At 41.7% G+C, this 25282-nt stretch overlaps 1 protein-coding gene across 1 annotated transcript in view; it reads left to right on the forward strand.

Annotated features, from left to right (window-relative positions):
* The window catches only part of FAM107B (family with sequence similarity 107 member B), a 264769-nt gene that overhangs the window by 91869 nt on the left and 147618 nt on the right, over window positions 1-25282 (forward strand). The window contains exon 2 of the mRNA XM_049881948.1: window positions 19568-19628. Within this exon, the coding sequence (XP_049737905.1) occupies window positions 19568-19628 (61 nt within the window). The remainder of the gene's footprint in view (window positions 1-19567; window positions 19629-25282) is intronic.

A 25282-nucleotide genomic window follows, 5' to 3' on the forward strand; every position in this document is an offset into this window, starting at 1 on the left:
ATAGACAGACTCGGGTTCGAATCCAGCCCCTACCTACTACTAAATATTTAATGTTAGAAGCCTCAATTTTCTCTTCTGCAAAATGAGGAAATAATGTCTGCCTCATAGGGGTTGTTGTGAGGAATAAATTCAATATTGTACATAAAGCATTCAGCTCACTGCCTCGCTCATAGCGAGCCTTCAATAAGATGGTCGTTTTCATTGTCATTGCTGAAGCCTTGCACCCCAGAGCAGCAGACTCTCCACTCAGTGGGTGAGGGAGATTTACACACAGACACCCTGCGGCGTGCAGAGCTGGTGCCTGATCATGCCTCAGACTGTCTCTATTTACTCTTTCATTTAGAGGCACAGACTTCTGAGGACTAAGCCAGACTAGACTGTAAACTCAGAGAGTAAAGGTCCTGTCTTCCTATTACCCATACTCAAGTCACGTTTTCTGAACCGCAAATCAAAATATATAGTCTGACCATTAAAAAAGAATGTAGCTAGCACTATCTCATAAAATCCAGAAAGTACGATTCTCTTATCCATCATGCTTTTCATATAGTTGACCATCAATAAACACCTGTGAAATAAATGTATGCATCAATTGGACGCCATTGCAACTACTACTACCACACACACACACACACACACACACATCCTCTTCTTCTGGATATACTGCATTTGCTTTATCAGTCAAGGTCACAACAAGAAGCAGATGGTCCTTAAATTAGGATAGTTCAAGGATACTCTTAATAAGTGACTTTTGATAAAAATGTAGGTGGATGCTATTAACAGTGGAGGAGCTGTTACAACTCCTAGACCCGAAAGGATGAGGAGAGAAAGCAGACACAGGAGCCCAGACAGAGTATTACATAGAGAAGACAGGCGTGAGAGGAGACTGGATTTCAGCAATCTCATATGTGAAAGCCATTGGAAGAAGTGCCTTGACCTCATTCTCCTCTGTCCCTCAGGTCTTCTGCTAGTGACTTCCATTGACCGAACACAATGGGAAGCCACAGGGCAAGGGAATCCATTGATGTACCCTACCAATAGGCAGAGGGGAGAAGAACAGGGTACATGGGAAATATTGAGTACACAATGCAATCTCTGAGATGCACTGTATTACTTATTTTTTTTAATGAAGAAATTAAAAGTGAAAAGTACCATCAGAGCTTTTGTTTCTTTAGGATGTCCTTACCTGAATACCACCACCTCTACCTTCCTGGCAGGTATCATCTCCCCTAAGAAGTCTTCCTTACACCTACCTCTCATCACCTTCAGACTAGGAGGTGTCATTCCTCAGGACTCCTATACAGCTTACTCTTAACTGTATCCTAGAACCTCTGGTGTTATAATGAGTGGTTTCTTTGTCTAAGGATCTCAGGTGGTACAAACGGTTAAGTGCTTGGTTACTAACTGAGAGGTGATTTGAATCCACTCAGAGGCACCTTGGAAGAAAGGACTGGTGATCTTCAGAAAGGTCACAGCCATTGAAAACTCTATAGAGCACAGTTCTAGTCCAACACACATGGGGTCGCCATGAGTTGCAGTCAACTCAATGGCAACTGGTTTGGTTTCTCTTGTCTAGGTGCACCTTCAGGGCAAGGACTATGTTTTGGTCCCCTATGTTTTATGTGACAGGCACATAGAAAATGCTCAGTTGTTTTTGTTGAACGAATGACTAATTTCCCATGAAATGAAAGGATGTTTGCCATTAGATTACAAAAATGTCTTCCCTCGGTTTTCTATATTGAAGCCCAGAAATGACTCCTGTCATAAGTAAATGTATCTATTCTCCCTTAGAAGAACAGGCATGTTAAGACCAACCAACCCCAAAACCAAACCTATTGCCAGCAAGTCGATTCCGACTCATAGTGACCCTATAGGACAGGTTAGAACTGACCCATAGAGTTTCCAAGTAGCACCTGGTGGATTCGAACTGCCAGCCTTTTGGTTAGCAGCTGTAGCTCTTAACCACTACTCCACCAGGGTTTCCGTTAAGACCAACAGGGAGAGGTAAAAGGGTATTGGCACATTTGAACAGCTGGAACGTGTTAGCAGTGGCTGTGGGAAGCATTGGAGCCAGCAGGAAGGTGTGGGTGGAGAGAGGTGGTCAGACCATGGGACAACGTCTGGAAAAAGGAAACTCCATTTATTAATTCCTTGTATAGGAATCTTGGGCATTGCTTAAATTAACACTCAAATTCCAAGTAACATTGCTTTCCTTCTGGAAGCTCTGAAGATGGAGATGCTAAAACAAGTGGCCTGTATCCTGTTATGAAGATCAGAGGAATTGGCAGGAGGCTTGAAAAGGCTGAGCAATTGAAAAAATCTCTTTACCAGAGTTATTCTTAGTTGTTGTCTTGCTCAGTTATGCGTGAGTGTGTTTGTGCATATATGTGTGTTGGTGTATGTAGGTGCATGTGTGTGTGTGTGGGTTTACATGTGGAAGTTACCCTTTCCCTTATGGTCCATCAGGCTCTACCCAGGAGTAAAAATTGAGCCAATAAGAACTTATTGGAGGAAAAGTAATGAAAATGGTAGAAAATAACCCTTGGGCAGCATTTTCCATTACCACCTGCTCCACACATACTTTTTCCTTCTCTTGCTAAGTTTTCCTGGGCACTCCTTTCAGACTTGAAATTGTCTGTATGGTGTTTGGAAGTAAGTTTTTCTTTTCCAAACAGGATCACATCCACAGGTGCAAGGGCCAGGAATTCCACACATATTTTGGGGTGACACAGTTCAAGCCATAACAAGACTAGCCCTGCCTGACCTTTGAACGATCAACAGGAGAAAATTGGAAACTATTTCACTGTTCCATTAATGGCTAGTAAGCAGAGGAGCAGGCCCTGCCTTTCTTTACAGCTGTGTAACTGTGGGGCTCCTTTCTCATGTAGAAAATCAGGGAACATCTGCTCTGTGCACCACACAACTTCAGCTCAGCTTCTTCTTGTTAGGTGCGCTTGAGTCAATTCCAACTCATAGTTACCCTATGTGTAACAGAATGAAACCTCACAATAGTAGGTATGTTTGAGCCCATGTTACAACCACTGGGTCAATCTATATCTCACAGAGGGTCTTCTTTTGGCTGACCCTCTAGGACTAGAAAAATTTAGGTTTACCAAAAAAATTTACCACCAAGTTTCTTGTTTATTCTGGAACATTCTACAGGAAACCAAAAGAGCTGTTGGGTGTCATTATCTGGGGGTGTAACTTCTGCTCACAGACATAATTTCAGCTTCCACAAATGCCATGGCTTACAATAAGCTCAGCAAGTGAGACTGAGTAGGGTATGGAACCCGGAACTCACAAATAATTTCCAGAGTTCTTACAAAAACTTCAAGAAAGCATTCACCATTGATGCCGCTTGATGGCTTTGGCAGCACGTCATTCCCTCCCCTGCTTTTTGATCCCCTAGCAGAGTCAACACTGTCTTAGTTACCTAGTGCTGCTGTAACACAAATACCACAAGTATCTGTGGTATTTAAAGAACAGAAATTTCTTTTCTCACAGTTCTGGTGGCTAAAAATCTAAATCAGGGTATCTGCTGTATCAGTTCCTTCCTTGTTGGTAACCCTGGTGTTCTTAGCTGGTAGACATGTCTTCTATTTTCCTCTGTGTGTGTGTTCAGAAGTGACTAGGTTTAAGACCCACCCCACACTGGTCTGACCTTTGAAGAATCAACAGGAGAAAATTGGAAATTATTTCACTATTCCATTAATGGCTAGTAAGCAGAGGAGCAGGCCCTGCCTTTCTTTACAGCTGTGTAACTGTGGGGCTCGTTTTTCATGTAGAAAATCAGGGAATATCTCCTCTGTCCACCACACAAAGTGATTGAAGGAGCCAAACAAAATAATGTATTGGACAGCACTTTATAAATTGAGAAGTACCAGAGAGTACTACTAATTTTGGGAACCAACATGGAGGCAAAATAAAAAACGGTGACCCAATTTCCAAGAAAAAGTTAATATCATGGTATAAAACTCATTCGCTCCTTCGCAATGTATTTATGAAATCCTTCTGGCATGTGCTGTCCTAAACTGGGCTGCATCTTCCAGCACTATGTAGCAGCCTGGCCTGTGGTACCTGAAGCCACGTGGTACGCGTGCATAGCTCTCTGGAACTTTAGTTGTACGCAAAAAGATTTTTGGGGGAAAAATTTTCTTTGACACAAACATTTTTCATCCATTTATTTATCCATTCATTCAACAAATGTTTATTGAGGGCCTATGAAATAGAATTAGATGCTATATGTAGCTGATGAGTCATGATTCTCTCATCACTCCTTCAAGATCTGTAATGCAATCTATATTTAAAAAAAAAAGTTGCCATTGAGTCTTTCCAACTCATGGTGACCTTATGAGTATCAGGGTAGAACTGTGCTCCATAGGGTTTTCAATGGCTGATTTTTTAGAAGTAGATAGCTAGGCCTTTCTTCCAAGGTACCTCTGGGTGGACTCAAACCTCTAACCTTTTGGTTAGCAGTCAATCGCATTAAATATTTGCGCCAGCCAGGGCCTTCACAAATCTCTATATGGGATGTATAATAACCTTCAGAGAATCAACGTAACCAATCAGTCTTAACCCCGCCACTCCCCAGCAGTTTGACAGAAGTGTATTTTAATTCAGGGGCCCTGGTGGCACAGTGGTTAAGAGCTCAGCTGCTAACCAAAAGACTGGCAGTTTGAATCCACCAGCCTTCCCTGGAAGCCCTATGGGACAGTTCTACTCTGTCCTATACAGTGACTAAGAGTTGGAATCAATTCAACAGCGATAGGTTTTATGTTAATTCAAACATTTTTACAGTCATTACGTAACTTTGAACTTTGGACCAGCAGGTTGAGTTACAGCCATAAATGTTGTGTCAAATTTCCCTAAGCTCTGGTTCTGAAATTTCCACCATGTGATAAATGTTTTGTTCCTGTGGGATTTTTTTGGCCTGGGGCTCTTCAAACCTTAAAACACACAAAGGTCTGGCTTTGAAATAGCCTTCCATAACTCTGAGGAACAATTGCTCCTTCTTTCTAAAACTATACTCTCTATAGGCTTCCTTACCTCCAAGTTCTCTTTAGTTAGTCCTTTCGCTAAATGTAGCTATTCAATAACTAGCTTTTCCTTCCACTTAAGATTAAACTAAATACTACTAATAATAAGTCAAAATAAAACCAGCAAGGAACAACTGTTAAAGAGGGTGGTGTGACATTGCTGAAAGAACAGAGGCCTTGCAACCAGACAAATCCATCACCATTGAGTCAATTCCAACTCATAGCAACCCTATAGGACACAGTAGAACTGCCCCATAGGGTCTCCAAGGAGCGCCTGGTGGATTCAAACTGCCAACCTTTTGGTTAGCAGCCAAGCTCTTAACCACTGTGCCACCAGGGCTCTTGCTCCACTTAAAAGCACGTGTCCTTAGGCAAAGTCTTCAACCCTCCAATGCCTCATTTATGTAAAAACCAACCAAATCAGCCATCACTGAGTTGATTCCAACTCATGGCAACTCCATGTGTGTCAGAGTAGAACTGTGCTCCATGGGATTTTCCATGGTTAATTTTTTTGGAAGTAGATCACCAGGCCTTTCTTTCAAGGATTCTCTCGGTGGATTGCAACTGCCAGTCTTTCAGCTAGTAGCCAAGAGCACTCCACCATTTGTACCACCCAGGGACTCCTAACGAAACACAAATTCTACATTGTAGGTTCTCTGACAGCCCTTTTCAACCTCTTCTACAAGAGCGCCCCTTGTGTCAGGGATCTGAGCTCCTAACTTCCTTGACATTTCATGTTTATCCTCAACATTTATAACCATCCTACATGCTCTCCCACAACACAGCCGGGTTTGTTTTAATAAACAAATAATATTTTCCCTCCCAAATCTTTGAGTAAAATGGATGTTCTAGGAAGCTTTGCATTCCTCTAGCATACTACAGCATACCTCAAAGATGTACTTATACTTTAGAAGTGTGGCTATTAAGATGAGATCCAGGGCTAAAAACACCCAGTAGGTATGCATCAGTAAGAAGATATTAGCTCCTAAAACATTCAAACACCTTTGTATCGACTGGTCAACAGCTGATCCCCAAGCCCTTGAGTGGCAGCCAGCGCCTATACCAACCTCCTCAGAACCCTGATCTCTGTATGGTCCAGGAACAAAAGGGTTAAGGCCTGCACCCCAGCACTCCCCTCCCTGTTCAAATTAGTTGGTGGCTTGTACCATAAAAAAAACACGCTGTTAAATATTTTTAATATCGTTCCATGTTATATGTAACAAATATGAAACTCCTGGTCCAAGCTGGGAACTAAATAAGCAATAGGTGTTCTAGTCCTGTGGCTTTGATTAGTTTGTAGGCTACTGGGGTGTAAACCGTGGTGCTTTGTGTATTTTGAACAGAACGACGGCCAGCATTCCTTTCTCCCCTGCTTGGGGACACAGCCTTCCTTCCCTTTGGGAACTGTGTTCTCCCCATTCCATGTGGTGCTGGTGAAGCTTCCCATCGCAGCACCCCTTTCTTCCCATAGCTCTTGGAACAGGCACGTGATCCAGGTTTGGAAAATGTAGCCTCTATTCCCCTAGATGAAGTATGTGGGGAAAAGTGTGTGATCCAAGGTTGATCCATCAGGGTCTTTCCCTGGAATTTTGTATCTGAATGCGAGGACTGAGAAACTCTTTTCCTCCTTTGAAACATGAGCCGAAAGGGTGGGACCCCAAGCCTGATGGCCCTGACATGCAATGACGGAGAGCCTGTGAAATGACACACCGACAGAAAAGAGAGGGGTTGAGAAGAAGACAGGGTCCTGATGATACTGTATGAGTATAGCTCAGACCTCTGTCCTGTAAAATGGTGCTTCACTAACTTTGGTTTGTATCAGCATCACCGTCACCTGGAGAGCTAATAGAGACTCTAGAGGCCAGGCTTTTTGAAGTGGCATAGGGCTGAGCCTCTGTATTTCACTACGTTCCCTATGTGGTTTGGACATACATCAGAATTTGAGAATTACAGCTTCACAAGCATGTGAACCATTGTTGTTGTTGTGGTTAGGTGCTGTTGAGTCAGATTTTGACGCATAGAGACCCCATGTGACAGAGTAGAACAGCCCCATAGGGTTTCCTAAGCTATAATCTTTACAGGAGTAGATTTCCAGGTCTTTCTCTCGTGGAGTTGCTGAGTAAGTTCAAACCACCAACTTTTTGGTTAGCAGCCGAGTGCTTAACTGTTGTGCCACCGGGGCTCCATGTGTGAACCATACATCTCTTCTTTTGCTGTAGCTACTTGGGTTCCTACAGGCAGAGGCTAAGGAAAGCTCCCAGCACCATATGCAGTTAGTGTAGCAAACCTTGGGTTAAGGTCCCGGTCTCCCTGCCCTTGGCTGAGTAGCTTAGTGAGCTGCAGTTTTTGCTTATGAAGATATACTCCATGGAGGCAATGGTGGCCTGAGTGAGGCGCTGAAGTGATTCAAACAGAATGACACCTTCTGTCTTCTTGGGTATTCCTGCTTCTACAATTATCTGAAGGGCATTCGCTGACCTGAAAGAAGTTTTGGGACAACCTGAACTCTCAGGGATCTGACAGGGGAATGTGAAAATAATCAATAAGCAGCAACAGAGTAAGGACCAGGTGCAACACAGAGGAACACTGTATCATCAGGGCTCCCCCTGCCTTTTGCCTCTGCTTCTCATGGGGTGTTGGGTTCACTCAAACTATCTCGTGTAATGTGACTATCACTAGCTCGGGGGCTACATGCTGAGAGCTTCAGGAACAGAAGGCTTCCACCAACCCCAGCTGAAAGATCCCTGCCAAGCCACTGTGATTGGCCTGGATTAGGCTACATCCTCTTGCCTGGCCCAATCCCTGTGGCCAGGGAACAGCTTTTATCAGACAACAGTGGAAGGATGCTAGGCAGGTAGGCACTGCTCACCCCATTTCACACTAGTAGTAACTTACATCGATCACCTCATTTAATTGTCACAGCAATCCCAAAACGATGCTGTCTTAGTTACCTAGTGCTACTATAACAAAAATATCACAAACAGGGGTGGCTTTAAAGAACAGGAATTTATTGTCTCACAGTTTTGGAGGCTAGAAGTCCATATCAGGGCATCAGCTCTAGAAGAGGGTCCCTTCCTGTGGGTAGCTCTGATTTTCCTTGTCACCCCTTGGTTGTAGACAGTTCCTCAAACAGTCTCTGCCTCCTGTGTGTCTGTGTCTTTTCTGCTTTTTATAAGACACCACACAGAAGGGATTAGGTTTCAAACCACACCATACTCTGGTACGGCTCATTAACATAACAAAATAAATCTCTTCTTTCCAGAGTCATTTTTATAGGTACAGGGGTTAGGACTTCATCATAACTCTTTGGGGGGACACAATTTAATTTATAACAGATGTTAAGTATTACTTTCACTTTTTGATGAGGAAACTGCAGCTCAATGAAGTACCACCTTCAAAGTCACACAGCTCCTTCCTACATGGCAGAGCCAGGATTTGAACCCTGGTTTTTGAGCTCCCAAACTCCAAGGCTCAATCCTTTCCACCACCCCTGCGGGATGCCAGTGGGCTTTGCTTCCTTCTCTGCTCACTTGCTTTTAAAGTTCTTGGCACATTTCAGCCTTCAGAATAGTTGTATCTGCTGCACTGATTCTTTAAAATGACACTCAGCATGTTCTAGAATTGACTGGATGCTTCTTCCACCTAAGCTGTTCTGTGTACTGGGGTCTGGGAACGCTTCTCTTAAGGTTCAAAGACTCGTTTAAAGTCCTGGAATTGTGTGTTTGCCAACTACCTGCACAGAAAGAGGAAGCTGAGGACACTTATTGTTAACTGCTGTCAAGGTAGCTCTGACTCATGGCAACCTCATGTACAAAAGATTGAAATGTTGCCCAGTCCTGTGCCATCTTCATGATGGTTGGTATGCTCACGTCCACTATTGCAGCCACTGCATATTTTGAGTGCCTTCCAGCCTGTGTCAGACAATATTCTGTTGTGATCCATAAGGTTTTCACTGGCTAATTTTGGGAAGTAAATCACCAGGCCTTTCTTCCAAGTCTTAGTCTGGAAGCTCCATTGAAACCTGTCCACCATGGGTGACCTTGCTGATATTTGAAACATCAGTGGCATAGCTTCTACATCATAGCTACATGCAAGCCACCACAGTACGACAAGCTGACAGAGGGTGGTGGAAGACAATGATCAGCCTACTTTATTTACATCATCCTTCCCTCTCTCCTAAGTGCTAACCAAGCTGTCTCTCTCTCTCTCTCTGGTTCCTATATTGAAATTCTTTGTACTATTTATCCTGCATGATCTGTACACTATATGGAGAGGGGCGGAGAGGGAAGGAGAGGAGAGAGGAGGAGGGGAAGGGAGGCAAGAGGAGGGGAGAGAATGTTATTTGTTAGTATTAGGATTTTCCTTTACCCAGGAAGATTAAGATCAATGTCATCTCTCTCCCCTGTTAGTCAATGAGCTCCTAAAGGGCCAGGATAATGTCCTATTCACTGTGGCATCCTCTACTGTTTCTAGCTTAATGCTAGTTTCTCACTAAATGTGTATTGACTTACAGTAAATTTTGTTGAGGGTCAGTTTTTTTTTCCAAATTTTATTTATTTAGTAATTGTTGAGAATATACACAGCAAAACATACAGCAATTCAACAGTTTCTAGGTGTACAGTTTAGAGAAACTGATTATATTCTTCGAGTTGTCCACCCATTCTCAACATCCTTTTCTGAGTTCTTCCTGCCTCGTTAACATAAGCTCACTGCCTCCCTAAATTTCCTATCTGACCTTTTGAGTTGCTGTTGTCAATGTGATCCCATATAGATAGGTCTTAAAAGAGCATAATGCTCAAGGGAAACCTTTTTTTTTTTTTTTAACTCGTTAAGCTAAACTGCTCTTTAGTTTAAAAAAAAAAAACAAAAGTTGAGCAATGAATAAGGAAGACCAAAGAAGAATTGATAGCTTTGAATTATGGTGTTGGCAAAGAATATTGACTATACCACGGACTGCCAAACAAACAAACAAATCTGTCTTGGAAGAAGTAGAGCCAAAGTGCTTCTTAGAAGCAAGGATGGTGTGAGTTCATCTCACATACTTTGGACATGTTATCAGGAGGGATCAGTCCCTGCAGAAGGACATCATGCTTGGTAAAGTAGAGGGTCAGTGAAAAAGAGGAAGACCCTCAACAAGATGGACTGACACAGTGGTGGCAACAATGGGCTCAAGTATAGCAACGACCGTGAGCATGGCGTGGGACCAGGCAGTGTTTTGTTGTATTGTATATAGGGTTGCTATGAGTTGGATCTGACTCTACGGCACCTGTCAGCAGCAATATTTTTGGTTTTAAGAAGGCTTCAGGGGTTATTTTTGGTTTAAGGTTTAAAGATTATTTCAGGGCCATAGTTACGGGGCTCATCAACCCTCCATGGCTCCAGAAAGTCTGGAATTCATGAGAATTTGAAATTCTGTTGTGCATTCTTCTATGAAATCTTTGATCAAAAGATTCAATAATGGTAGCCAGGTACCGTCCAGTTCTTCTGGTCTCATGGTGAAGGAGGCGGTTTTTCCTGGAGGCAACTAGCCAAACATTCCATATCCTTCTCCTATTCCTGATTCTCCTTCTTCCTCTGTTGCCCTAGGTGAACAGACACCAGCTGTGCCTTGGATGGCTGCTTGCAAGCTTTTAAGACCCCAGGCACTATGCAAGGAACTAGAAAGTAGATCATAACCACTAAATACATATTTAGGCCAATATAACTGGGATATCCCATGAAACAATGACCAGACACCTCCAAACCAAGAAACCAACTCTCAAAAGGTGTTTGGTTGTACATAAGCAGCCTCAGCCACTACTCTTTTTTTTTGGTAATTGTTGTAAATATATTTATCACACAACTTTTGCCGGTTCAACTTTTTACAAGTGTACAACTTACTGACGGCAATTACAATAATCACTGTGCAACCAAGGATCAGTTTTGCTGATAATTCTGCATACAGTCAGGAAAGAGCTTTGTGACAATGACCTCTAATCCTATTTTTAGTGGCCCAATGGACATTAAACATAGTATCCACCACTCCAAGGGGCGGGGGGAAGGACAGGCCTATAATGTGGATTGCTCTGTGTCAAGCACTAATTAGGTGTTTTACATATATCATCTTATTTTATCCTCACAACAACCCATTGGCATAGATATTATTATCTCCATCTCCAGATGAGGACATTTAGAGAGCATAAGTCATTTGGGAGGCTTTTTTTTTTTTTATAGGGTAGTGATCATGAGCATAGACACTGGACCACCTGGATTTGTATTGAGGTTCCATCACTTATTAGCTGTGTGATCTTGGGCAAGTTCTTGATTTCGCTGAGCCTCAATTCCCTCATCTGTAAAATAGGGGCAATAATATTTCCCGAACAGATGGTAACATTAACTTAAAAACACCTGTAATTTGGAATTCCTTTTTATCAATACATCCATGTTTTTTAAGCTTTGTAGTGCATCAGAAATATCTAAGGATCTTGTTAAAATTACAGATGCCCAATTAGGGTAACCAACTCATTCCAGTTTGCCCAGAACTTTCCCAGTTTTAGGACTGAAAGTCCTACATTTTGGGAAACCCCTCAGTTCAGAGCAAATCAGGACAGGGGGCTGCCTATCCCCCATACTTACAAATCAGAATTTCTGGGTATAGGGTCCAGACATCCATAGCTTTAACAAGGGAAAGACAATGAAATTAAAGAGGGGGTTTAGTATAAAGGTTATGAGTTTAGTATATGGATTTTGGAGCTGGATACATCTGGGTTTGAGTATTCTTTTTGTCAGTTTTGGGAAATATGACTTTGGGTGTGCCAGTGATTGGTTTCCTAGGAACCAGACTCTGAAATAAAGATCAGTATGCAGAAAGTTTATTAGGGAGTGCTCTTGGGATTAAACTTTGTGAAAAGGGAGGGAAGGAAGCAGGATTGGATGGAGTGAGAAGTTGGGCTGCAATGAAGTCTCGGTAAATACCTTGGCCAAACTCCCACGGAGCTCTAGAGCTAGGATGGCCCTTGAGAGTTTTCCTGAGTTGAGTCAATGGCCCTGGGGCTCCCTATCCTCACATCAACGAATCATTCTGTCCCCCAAGCAGCTAACAGCTGGGGACTGCATGTGAAGAGCATTCCCTGCAGCTGTGATTACAAATTTTTAAGTCCATAAGAGGCATATAGGTAGCACATCACAGCATCCACTACAGCATGAATTACCTGACCCCTCCGAGCCTTTGTTTCTCCATCTGTAAAACAGGGTTGATTATAGGGTTGTTAAAGATTGAACAAACTGTTACATGTAAGGCATAGCTTGTCTGACACATTATAAGAACTCAAGAGACGTTAGCTAATATTATATTTTAAAGTTAGAATGGAGTAGAGCTTTGGAGGAATGTGGGGGCTACCTGAGAAAAGACTGCTTGGAAGAACTTCTGCCTGACCTGTGTTACCAGGACAGACAATGTTTGGATTTTTATTGTGGAATGTGATTGTAGGTTGGACATTAAACAAAGATATAAAGCAGTTGAACAGTTAAATTCATTCAACAATTGACCCAAAAGACTCCATGAGAAAACTACTGGACCTAATAGAAAGATTCAGCAGAGTACCAGGATACAAGATAAACATACAAAAATCAGTTGGATTCCTATACACCAATAAAGAGAACTCCGAAAGGAAATCAGGAAAGCAATAATCCATTTATAATAGCCCTTAAAAAAATAAAATACTTAGGAATAAATCTAACCAGGGATGTAAAAGACCTATTCAAAGAAAACTACAAAACACTACTGCAAGAAACCAAAAGAGTCCTACATAAATGGAAAAACATACCATGTTCATGGATAGGCACACTTAACATTGTGAAAATGTCAATTCCATCCAAAGCAATATACAAATACAATGCAATCCCGATCCATAGACCAACAGCATTCTTTGAAGAGATTGAAAAACTAATCATTAACTTTATATGGAAAGGGAAGAGGCCCCATATAAGTAAAGCACTATCGAAGAAGAAAAATAAAGTAGGAGGACTTGCACTACCTGACCGCAAAACCTTCTACACAGCTATGGTGGTCAAAACAGCCTGGTACTGGTACAACAGACACACTGACCAATGGAACAGAATTGAGAACCCAAATGTAAATCCATCCATCTACAATCACCTGATCTTCAACAAAGTCCATCAAATGGGGAAAAGACAGTCTTTTTAACAAATGGTGCTGGCAAAACTGGATGTCTATCTGTAAAGTCATTCAACAATTTTTTAGCAAGCACCTGTTAAGAGAACTGAATGAAGCTTGAAAGAGTAAAGCAAGAACCAATAATTTAGTGTGATAGACAGAGCTTAGATATGTGATTCCACGGAAAATTAAACATATAATTATTAGTAGCAATGCAACACAGTATGAGAAACTCTTGGCACTGGAAGGTGGTGAGTGTTAGATAGTGGTTTCTAAAATTACCTTCAAAAGGAGATTCTTCATATTCATAAACATGTAGAATTAGATGATTATAGGGCAGTTCTAGGAGTTCCTGGGTGGCATAAACAGTTAAGTGCCAGACTACTAACTGAAAGGCCAGCAGTTCAAATCCACCCAGAAGTGCCTCAGAAGACAGGCCTGCCAATCTGCTTCCAAATGATCACAGCCTTGAAAACTCTATGAAGCAGTTTTACTCTGCACATTTGGGGTCATCATGAGCCAGAATTAACTCGATGGCAACTCACCACAACTACAATAGGGAGATTCTAACGAAACTGTCAGGACCCCTGGTGGCACAGTGGTTAAGACTTCAGCTACTAACCAAAAAGTTGGCAGCTGGAGTCCAACAGCTGCTCCTTGGAAACCCTATGGGGCAGTTTTGCTCTGTCCTATAGGGCCACTCTATGAGTCGAAATCGACTCAACAGCAGTGGTTATGGGGGTGACTGAAACTGTCACCTTGTGAAGTGCCGCTTGCAGGATTAACTTGCAGAAACATGTTTTCAGAAGAAATTTTCCATCTGCATCAACAGCCTCAAAAATACTCATGACCTTTGATCCAGAATCTAGCCCTTGGAAATGTAATCTAAAATAATTTGAAATTAGAAAAAAAAAAAAAAAGCTATAAATGGAAAGATGTTCTTTGTAGTATAGTTCATAATAGAGAAAAATTGATAACTCCTTAAATGCTTAGCAACAGGGAAACATTGAAAATTAAATTTCAACTTTCTTGGGAAGTAATGGGTCATATTTAGCATCCATTTTTCAAAGGGCGAAAGTTGATGCCAAGAGTCAGTGACAGACTTGTTGCGTCTGGTGGAGACAAATAAAACCAGGCCTCCTTCACTCTGGTCAGAAATTATATTTCTTTTCAGGCAAACTAACTTCTTGTTTCTAAACATGCCTTCACAGAATGAAACTCCACCTGTTAGTGTTGCAAAACTACAAGGCCAAATTAAAAAGACTTAAAGTATGTCAGTCAAGTTACATTGTTAATGTTTTCATGCTTTTTTGTTGTTGTTTGTTTGCTTTGTTTTTTACTGCTACTCAACCAGGTGAATCTTGGGAAAAGAAGCTTATTTGTACCAAAAACCTATCTGGAACTCACTAAGTGTAAAATGTCAGGTTTTGACCGCCTCATAGTAAAACAATTTTGGGATTAGTCCTCAGAGGAAATAGATAGTTTCTCAAATTTTAATAGTACTTCCCACAATGCACTCATCATCACTGTAGCATTCCATTGCATTAGCATGGTAAATCCCATGATGGTATCTGAGATACCAAGATAAACACATTTGATTACTGACTTCCCAGAGCTAAGGTGCCTAAGTTTATGTATCAGGCAGGACTCATCCTGTTAGAAGCAACAGAAAACCTGACAGAAATTGGCTTAATTACAAAAGGGAAGTATTTAAAAAAGAAAGGTGGCGGGTGTTTAAGCTTGCCTCATGGAGGCAGTGGTGGTTCCGTGATAGAATTCTTGCCTTCCTCAAGGGAGCCTCAGGTTTGATTCCTGGCCAACGCACCATTCATTTCTCAGTGGAGAATTTCATGTTACTGTGATGCTGAACAGGTTTCAGCTGAGCTTCCAAAGACAGACTAGGAAGAAGCTACTTTCAAAAATCAGCCAATGATAACTCTATGTATCACAATGGTGCAACCTGCAACCAATCTTAGGGATGGCTCAGAACCAGGTAGGGTTTCAATCAATTGTGTATGAAATTGCCATGAGTCCAGGGCCAACTCAATGACAGCTAACAACAACACAACAACAAGCTTGCTTCAGACATGGTTGGATTTGGGGCTCAACTGATATCAGGACTCTGGGATCTTTTCATCTTTTGGCTGATTTCCTTTGTGTGGGTTTCAGTCTCAAGTTGCCTGTGGCAGCAAGATGGTGGAAGCAGTAGCTTTAACTCCGACGAGTGTCTCAGGCTTCAGGTCCAATGAGTGAGCATAAGAGTCACATTCCCAGAAGTCCAAAGGAAATCTCATTACCACTCATGGGTCCTGACTGAGTCATATGATCATCCTGTACCGATCACGTGTACCAGCCATGAGGCCAGGGAAATGCAACATACAGATGGGTGTAGGTCTGGGTCACGCACGCAAACCACCCCTGGAGTGGTGGTGGTGGAGTCGGTTTCCCAACAATAGTTCATTGAAAGTGGGGAGGGATGGCTTCAAAGAGGAAATCTTACTAGATGGAGAATGAGTGAATGCCAGGCAGGAAAATCAACAGATATCCACTACAGTTGGACTGTTGTCATTTTAGTTTAGCTTTGCTGGGAGAAAGAAAAAGTTCAGCAAATCACAGATTTGCACAGAAGAGAAGAAACACAAGAGTCTAACGAGTACAGCTTCTTTTCTCTAAATAGAACATAGTTTAGACTATGGAAGACAGATGCTTGTTTATTCTATGCTGAGAGCCCTCCAGCCAAGAGGATTCCAAACATCCTTCTCTGCAGATTTGCTCGAGTGCTTTTCAACTTTTACTAGTTAGTGAGAAAATCTGGGGGTGGGCAATTTAAAATGAAGTAATAAATACATTTGGAGGAAAGCTAAGGACCAAGTTATTTAATGATTCTGGAGTTTAGAGCAATAAAAAAGTAGACAGTCTTATTGGTTCAAAGGCGGAAATCCTCTCATCTATGAAACAACTTCATTTGGATATTTTTGGTATCTCGAGAGACTTTCTTTTGGCTTTCTTATAAAATAATTTCTGTTTCCATTATATGCTATCCTGCTGGGCCTTGTGAAACATGAAATTATTCACAGCATTTAGTTGCTGTGTATGGGACTTTTCTAGAGTTTACACGTCTTTTGGAATAATATTAATTCAGACCCTTTTTGGAAGCAATTTTCAGTAAAATTTCTTATGACATATAAATTTGAGATAACTGAACTATTTCCCAGGCAAATAATATTTCATGGGTTTTAAATGCAGGAAAATTTTAAAACTGGTCCCTGAAGATGAACATTTGAAGCTGATTTTTGATCTCCAGAAAATACATTTGTTCTCAGCACAGGTGAAATCAATTCCCCTGTGACCTGATGCTGATGGTAATATAATAAAACAAATATTTATGAATTGAAAAAGATATTTCCTTATCTTGCTAACCAAGCTTGAGAGCCTGGTGGGTTCACATCCAGATAAGGTATTACCTAGTGTTATGGATTGAATTGTGTCCCCCAGAAATATGTTTCGTAAATCCTAACCTTTATGCCTGTAGTGATAATCCCATCTGGGAATGGATTATCTGTTAGGTTAATAAATCAGGATTAGTGTGGGGTGTATCTTGAGTCAGTCTCTTTTGAGATATAAAAGAGATTAAACATAAGTTAGCAAGCAGAGACAGGGGAGGAGAGATGCCAAGCCACATGAAGATCGCCCAGGAGCAGAAGCTCAAAGAGACAAGGGCCTTCCTCCAGAGCAGACAGAGAAAGCCTTCCACTACAGCCAGCACCCTGGATTTGGGCTTCTAGCCTCCTAAACTGCGAGAAAATAAATTCGTTTGTTAAAGCACTCACCGTAGTATTTCTGTTATAGCAGTGCTAGATAACTAAGACACCTAGGGAGTGGCAAACTTAGAGCAAATTTGGGAGTGTTCCTGTTGATGGATAATACTAGTTTTGGGGTTCCATTGTTCTACTTTGGTTGTAAAGTCGCTTCAGCTATCATTAATGGAAACCCACACCTTTATGCTTTATTATAGCCTGAAACATCTTCTGTTGGGCTAAATTCTTGGGAAGAACAAAATATATACCAAAAGTGCACCAGGCTATGAAGGAAGCTGTGCAACTGCCTGTAGGTATAATGCAACTGCCTGCAGGTGTATTCAAGGAATGCTAGAAGGAATCTCGTCTAAAGATTAAGGTCCCACAGAAATGATCCATATTTGTGCAATGAAGAAAAAAAAAAATGAATGAATCAGTCTAAAATCATCTTGCAGATAAAATTAGAAAAGCACATTGAGACATTCCTCTTGATTTACTGTCATCACTCCTACCTTGGACTACTCTCATCAGTGCTTCAGCAGTGACAGCAATTAATAACTTGAGCATCATACCAGAACTCAAAAGAGAATGTATATCCCAGCTTCCCAGAGATGAAAAGAACTATGAACAGTGATAGAACTTTCAAAAGTATATGAAATTCGCTCCTTGAAATGTGAAAAATGAAAAATTTTCTTTGTTCCACTATATTGGCAGAATTTCTTCCTCATGGAAAAACCCACCACTACCATGGTGGCATAGTGGTTAAAGGGCATGGCTGCTAACCAAAAGTTTGGCAGTTCAAATCTACCAGCTGCTCCTTGGAAACCATCTGGGGCAGTTCTACTCTGTCCTATAGGGTCGCTATGAATGGGAATGAACTCAACGGCAACAGGACCACGTCTAAGTAACTGGAGCCCCCAAATGTAGTATTAATCACAGAGGGTCACTGGGTTGTACTTCTCCATGGGTAACATTCGTAGACACTCCCAGGTGAAGGGCACCCTGGAGTTGTATAACTGGGCATTCCCATAGTTACCCTACTCAGCTATTGTCGGATTTTTTGCTTGTTCAAAGCCTCATTTCTCAAGGGCTTGGTCTAATTTTTTTCAGGTCTTGATGTGAATTTTTTTTTTTTTCCAGTTGCTTTTGAATTGATTCCGACTTATGGAAATCTCACGTGTTTCAGAGTAGAACTGCCACATTGGGTTTTCTAAGCTGTAATCTTTTTTTTTTTTAATTTTTATTGTGCTTTAAGTGAAAGTTTACAAATCAAGTAGGACTCTCATAAAAAATTTATAAACACCTTGCTGTATACTCCTAAAAGAGACAGCACACTCCTTCCCTCCGCTCTCTCTTTTCGTGTCTATTGGGCCAGCTTCTGACTCCCTCTACCCTCTTATCTCCCCTTCAGACAGGAAATGCCAATATAGTTTCATGTATCTACTTGATCCAAGAAGCTTATTCTTCACCAGTATCATTGTCTATCCCATAGTCCAGTCCAATCCTGTCTGAAGAGTTGGCTTCGGGAATAGTTCCTGTCTTGAGCTAACAGAAGGTCTGGGGACCATGACCACCAGGGTCCTTCTAGTCTCAGTCAGACCATTAAGTCTGGTCTTTTTACAAGAATCTGGGGCCTGCATCCCACTGCTCTCCTGCTCCCTCAAGGGTTCTCTGTTGTGTTCCCTGTCAGGACAGTCATCGGTTGTAGCAGGGCACCATCTAGTTCTTCTGGTCTCAGGCTAATGTAGTTTCTGCTTTATGTGGCCTTTTCTGCCTCTTGGGCTCATAATTACCTGGTGTCTTTGGTGTTCTTCATTCTCCTTTGTTCCAGGTGGGTTGAGACCAATTGATGCATCTTAGATGGCTGCTTGCTAGCTTTTAAGACCCCAGATGCCACTCTCCAAAGTGGGATGCAGAATGTTTTCTTCATAGATTTTATTATGCCAATTGACTTAGATGTCCCCTGAAACCATGGTCCCCAAACCTGCATCCCTGCTATGCTGGCCTTTGAAGCATTCAGTTTATTCAGGAAACAACTTTGCTTTTTTTTGGTTTAGTCCAGTTGTGCTGACCTTTCCTGTATTGTGTGTTGTCTTTCCCTTCACCTAAAATAGTTCTTATCTACTACCTAATTAGTGAAAACCTCTCTCCCTCCCTCCCTCCTTCCCCCTTCTTATAACCATCAAAGAATATTCTCTTCTCTGTTTAAACCACTTCTAGAGTTCTTATAATAGTGGTCTTGTTCAATATTTGTCCTTTTGCAGCTGACTAATTTCACTCTGCATAATGCCTTCCAGATTCCTCCCTGTTATAAAATGTTTCACGGATTCATCATTAAGCTGTAATCTTTATGTGAACAAATTGCCAGATATTTCTTCTGTGGAGTCACTGGGTAGATTTGAACTGCCAATCTCACAGTTAGCGGCCAAGTGTTTAACTGTTGTGCCTGAATCTGTATCCTTTGATCTGAATTAGTAGGTTGCAATTAGTAGGCTTAGTAGGTTTGCACAATGTATAGTTGTAATTAATTCATTAAAAAAAAATTTCTTCCTGTTTTTCTGACCTGCTGTGCTGGAATGTAGGAAGAAGATGAATCCCAAGAAGAACCTAAATGCCTTGAGTTGGAACAGAAGATGACATCAGGTAGAGTACATTCCATGTGGCTCCTTTTCTGAACTGTTCTTGCTGACAGAATGGCTCAAAGCAGCCAGAAATTTTGCAGACTGCAAAGGAAAATCTGTATGTTCCACATGACTGGAAACATGACTAGAAATGTCACTTCTTGATGTATTCCAGGCACGACATCTGGACAATCTGGTTATGATCGCAGAAAATAGCTGCTGCTTCTTTTTCTTTTTTTTGAATTGCTACAGCTCTTGATGAACAAGTACTCACAAAGAAATAGATGATGAGAATGATGAAGAAATTTCAAATTTTGTAATATTAAAATAAGTCCTGTAGTTACTTGTTGCTGTTAGTTGCTGTCGAGTTGACTTTAACTCATGGTGAGCCCAAGTGTGTAGGATAGAACTGCTCCATAGAGTTTTCAAGGCTGTGGCCTTTCAGAAGTAGATCGTTGGGTTGTCTTCCAAAGAGCCTCTGGGTGGGTTCAACTTGCTAATCTTTGAGCTAGTAGTCAAGTGCTTAGCCATTTGCGCCATCCAGGGACGCCCATGTAGCTACTTACTGACATATTTACGGTTATCTTGGAAAATGCACTTTAGATACAAGTTTGCTTTTTTTTTTTTTCATGTTAGTGTATGGTTAAATATGTAGCTTTGTTAAAGCTATTTACCTCAAAATAGAAATAATATCAAAGCGCCCTGGTGGGTCAATGGTTATGCACTTAGCTGCTATCTGAAAGGTCAGTGGTTTGAACCCACCAGCCTCTCCCTGGGAGAAAAGACCTGGAGATCTGCTCCCATAAAGATCTCAGCCCAGGAAACCCTATGGGGCTGTTCTACTCTGTCCTACAGGGTCACTGTGAGTCAGAATCGACTCAATGGCACGCAGCAACAAAAACATGAGATAATATGGAAAGGAACAAATGATGGGCAAATTTATAACAGTTTACGACTAGCATCAGTAATGACAATGCCATGTAATGGACATAAAAAGAAATATTAGTTGAATGGGCTTAATAATGAAAGCTAAATCTTCATATTCTTAGCCTCTAATTTCCAACTGATTTTAGTTTGGTGTTTTATATAATTCAGTGTTAGAAGACAGTTCCCTCCAGATGAGTTTGCTGCTGGCAGAGGATCATGTTGTAATTTAATGTAAATCAGGGAGCAGAATTAAGAAATGGGAAATGGTAGTGAAAAGAGCCTGCAAAGTGAGAGGAAAAGGTGGCATGCTGCTCTGATGTAGATGGAGTGGAGAGAATTGCAATTAACCAGCTCCATCATTTTCCTCTGCTCTCTTCCCCAAGCCGCCCACAACCCACAAATAGCAAATGTTTCTTCAGTTTAGTGCCTCTTCCTAGGGTACTCCCTCCAGGCTGGCTTTGCATGGCTGCCTCCTTCTCATCAATCAGGTCTCAGCTCAAATGAGAGAACTTCCCTGACCACTTTGTCGTTCCTCCAAATCACCCTTCACCCCATTACCTACTTTATTACACTTCTCATTATCCAAAATCATTTATTTGCTTATCGTCTCCTAGAGAGCAGGGACCTTGCTGTCTTTGTTTATTGAGATGCCTAATACCTTGGACAGTGCCTGGCACATAGTAGCCATTCAGTAAATACTTGTTAAATGAGTCCCTGTGTACACTATGTACAAAGCATTCTGTCTGTCACGGGGATGCTAATGGGGTGAATTTGATATGAGTCAACTTCATGCCTGTTGTTAGATTTCTGTGATATAAAAAAGAATAAGACATGGCAATTGCCCCCAAAAGCAAATTATGTCTAAGAGACAGGCATGGTGAGAACATGAGAAACATTGTGGAGAAACTGAAATAATCAAACTGCTCCTGGGAGACCTGGGGAAGGGGCAATTAAATTTGCTTTGGGGAAGTAAGGTCAAAGAAGACCCCTGAGGGTTCATGATGCTTGTAATGGATTGTGGAGTTTGGAAGTAAGGGCTTAATAGGGGCAGAGCTGGAACTTGCATATCATACCCTTGAACATTGTTCTGATACCACTTTTGCACACTTACCCTTGATTTTCAATTCCTCAGCTAGAGAAGAAAACTAGGATGATGGTCATTTTTTCCAGGTCAAAGAAAATACAGTCAACAGAGAGAATTTGAGATTAATCCATCTTGGAAAATATGCGCCCAGCTGCTCTTATAAATGGTATTTTCCGCATTGGCAAAATGACCACTATATTTTGAGGACATTTGTTCACATCTGAAACTTTGACTACCCCATGTGTTGAGGGGGCACCATCACTTACTAAGGCTTTTCTAGGACATTGCTTGACTTCTCCAATGAATCTTCCCATGACATCTCAGGGTGGGAAATCAGAGATCCCATTCTAAACAGCCTGCTGAGGTTCTTAAATCTTCAGGCCCTCAGAATGCATTATTAGCAATCTAGTGTAGTGGTAAAGATTTCCCTCAGCAAACACATTTGGAGGCAGAGATCTCTAGGAAAAATAATTCGGCAGAAAATGAGGGACAAAGCTGAGTTAGAAACTATAATGCCATTTTCTTTGTCATCTTGTTTATATGGTTTTAGATTTCAGGTATGTGGATAAATGGCTTATTTGTCTTTTCCCTTACAAAAAAAAAAAAAAAACAGAATTTTGATAATAACCTTATAAGTAGAAATTTCAAGCAGAAGTTTCTCATTGCCCCTAAAACATGCTTGGATCCACTGGCTTTGGGACTTGCTGTAAAATCTTTCTTCTTTATTCAGGATTTACTCCTGAATGTTTATCTTGTGTGCTTAGTGTACTTGTGTCTCTAGTTTTATCCATTCAATTCAGAGCTACTGTGTTTATGAACCATTCTTTGAAATTCTGTTAGGAATAAGGTGTGCCTGCTAAATTATTTGGCGAATGTGAACCCAAAACCCAAAACCAAACCCAGTTCCTTTGAGTTGATTCCGATTCATAGCAACCCTATAGGACAGGGTAGAACTGTCCATAGTGTTTCCAAGGAGTGGCTGGTGGATTCGAACTGCCAACCTTTTGGTTAGCAGCCATGCTCTTAACCACTGTGCCACCATGGCTCCATATTACAGAATAATTCAAGAAATGTTTATTGAATGTCTACTAAATGCTAGATACTGTGATACGAATTAGACTGAAAAAAAAAAAAAAAACCTGTTGCCGCTAAGTCAATTCTGACTCATGGTGACCTGTGTGTGTCAGAGTATAACTGTGCTCCATAATGTTTTCAGTGGCTGATTTTTTTGAAGTAGATTGATGGGCGTTTCTTCTGAGGTGCCTCTGGATGGTCTTGAACCTTCAACCTTTCACTTTAGCAGCCGAGTGTGTTAACTGTTTGTACCACCAACTGTGTGCTAAGTATGACGGGCATGACTCCATGCCTCATGGAGCTTACAGGAAAATAAGAAACACAGCCACTAAATAAAAGAAAAGTAAAACTCAAATCACAGAGAAATTATAGCCTTTAAATGAGTTGTACATTACAGAGAAAGTAGGGTGTTGTGGAAGTCTTGCCTTCACATGGCTTTTAGTTAAGTTGTTGTTACTTGCCGGCAAGTTGATTCTGACTCATGGCGATCTTATGTATAAAAGAATGAAACGTTGCCTGGTCCTGTGCCGTCTTCATAATCACTGGTAGGTCCAAGCCCGTTGCTGTGGCTATTGTGTCAATCCATCTCATTGAGGGTTTCCCTCATTTTCGCGGACCCTCTACTCTACCGAACATGATGTCCTTTTTTAGTGATCTGTCTTTCCTGATGATATTTGCAAGGAGCATTCTGGTTGTATTTCTTCTATTGATTTGTTCTTTCTTCTGACAGTCAACAGTATGTTCAGTATTCTTTGCCAACATCATAATTCAAATGTATCAATTCTTCTTCTATCTTCCTTTTTCATTGTCCAGCTTTCGTATGCATACAAGGCAACTAAAAAGGCCGTGGCTTTGGTCAGGTGCACCTTAGTCAGCAAAGTGACATCTTTTTTTTTTTTTTTGGTTCTCTTTTTTATAGTTAAGTAGGGTCTGTAAAACATGGGCACAGAAAGGTAAGGCCAAAGGTAAGCTACAGTATGTGTTAAAACACAGACTAGTGTGATAGGAGCATGAAAGAGGGGAGATGAACTCAATTTGGGGGATCCAAGAAGTTTTCCAAGAGGATGTGACATATGGGTTGGGCCTGAAAGCACAGCTATGAAATTCATTTGTGAAGAAGAAATGCATAAGCCAGGGTTTTTATAAAGTGCAAACCAAATACTGTAAACTGAATCCAAAGTGATACCTATCTGGAGTTCAGCCCATTTTTTCTGGCTGATGACCTAATGCTTAGGTGCCTGTCACTCTATCCTGAAGTCTATAATTTATACTTGCAGGGGCCACCCAGGTGGCTATGACAGGTTAACTGGGAGTATGTTCAATCTTCACCACCATTGTTACCTGTCCTTTGCTCTCTAATAATTCAACATCGATGTATATTTGTGTATTTGAATTGTTTACTAGTGAATGACAGAGCTCTGGTGGTGAAATGGTTAAAGCACTTGGCTGCTAACCAAAAGGTCAGTGGTTCAAATCCACCAGCTGCTCTGCAGGAGAAACGACCTGGTGATCTGTTCCTATAAAGATTACAGCCTAGGCAACTCTATGGGGCAGTTCTACCCTGTTCTACAGGGTTGCTATTAGTAGGAATTGACTCGATGGCACACAACAACAATCATTAGTGGATGACCTGCATGTAACAGACAGAGCCCTAATGCCTACTCAGAACCAGGCAGCATTTCCCTTTGACTCTGTGGATACATTAGCTGAGTGGATAGGGTGGCCCATTTTAATAAGTCCCTTTTAATGTGATATAGCATGGGTGGCTGTCAACAGGTGTCCCATTTCAGGAGGGTCAGTGACAGGCAAGTTCGTCAGGGAGATGAGGTTGACCTTTGCCTCCAGCCTGCCCTTTCTGTGGCCTGCTTCACCTCAGTCAGCCGCCCTGCTCGCTCCCTTTGGTTCCCAGTTTCTCTGCCACCAGAATGGTGTGTAACCAGCATGCAGACCTTGGTACACATTAACGGACATCACTGTGGCACCTCTCTTTGGCCACCGATTGGTATTTTAAGTCTCAAATATACCAATGGAATGAAATGATTTGGTGTCTGTTAAAGGGATTTTAAACATCAGCAACCAGGTAAAGAAAGATGGAGGTGGTAGTGGAGAGGGGTGTTTTCCAGCTGTAATCACACCCCATAGTAAGCCACCTTCTCTACCTGAGCATAGGAAGGCCCTGAATCAAGGGGGAACTCAGTGAAGATTCCATTAGACTATGTCTTAGTCTAGGTTCTCTAGAGGAGCAAAACCAATGAGATGTATACGTATGGAGAGAGAGAGAGAGATTTACTTCAAGGAAATGGCTCACTCAGTTGTGGGGTCTGGCAAGTTCTAAATCAGTAGGTCAGGCAGCAGGCTGGAGACCTCTACTGACTGGCTCATGGCGGCGCTGGGGCTGGTGAACCCAAAATCTGCCGGTCAGGCTGCAGGCTAGAGAATCCTGCAGGGTTACCTCCCAAGAACCAGCTGTAAGGCGACAAGAAGAATCCATAGTCTAGAAAGGGAGTTTTGCCAGAACAGCCATTTATATGCTGGAGGCAGGCCACACCCCCAAGGAGACTCCCCTTTCAACTGATTGGCTGATCAGATCA

The sequence above is a fragment of the Elephas maximus genome, chromosome 4 (genome assembly GCF_024166365.1).
Source record: "Elephas maximus indicus isolate mEleMax1 chromosome 4, mEleMax1 primary haplotype, whole genome shotgun sequence".
NCBI classification, from domain to species: domain Eukaryota; kingdom Metazoa; phylum Chordata; class Mammalia; order Proboscidea; family Elephantidae; genus Elephas; species Elephas maximus.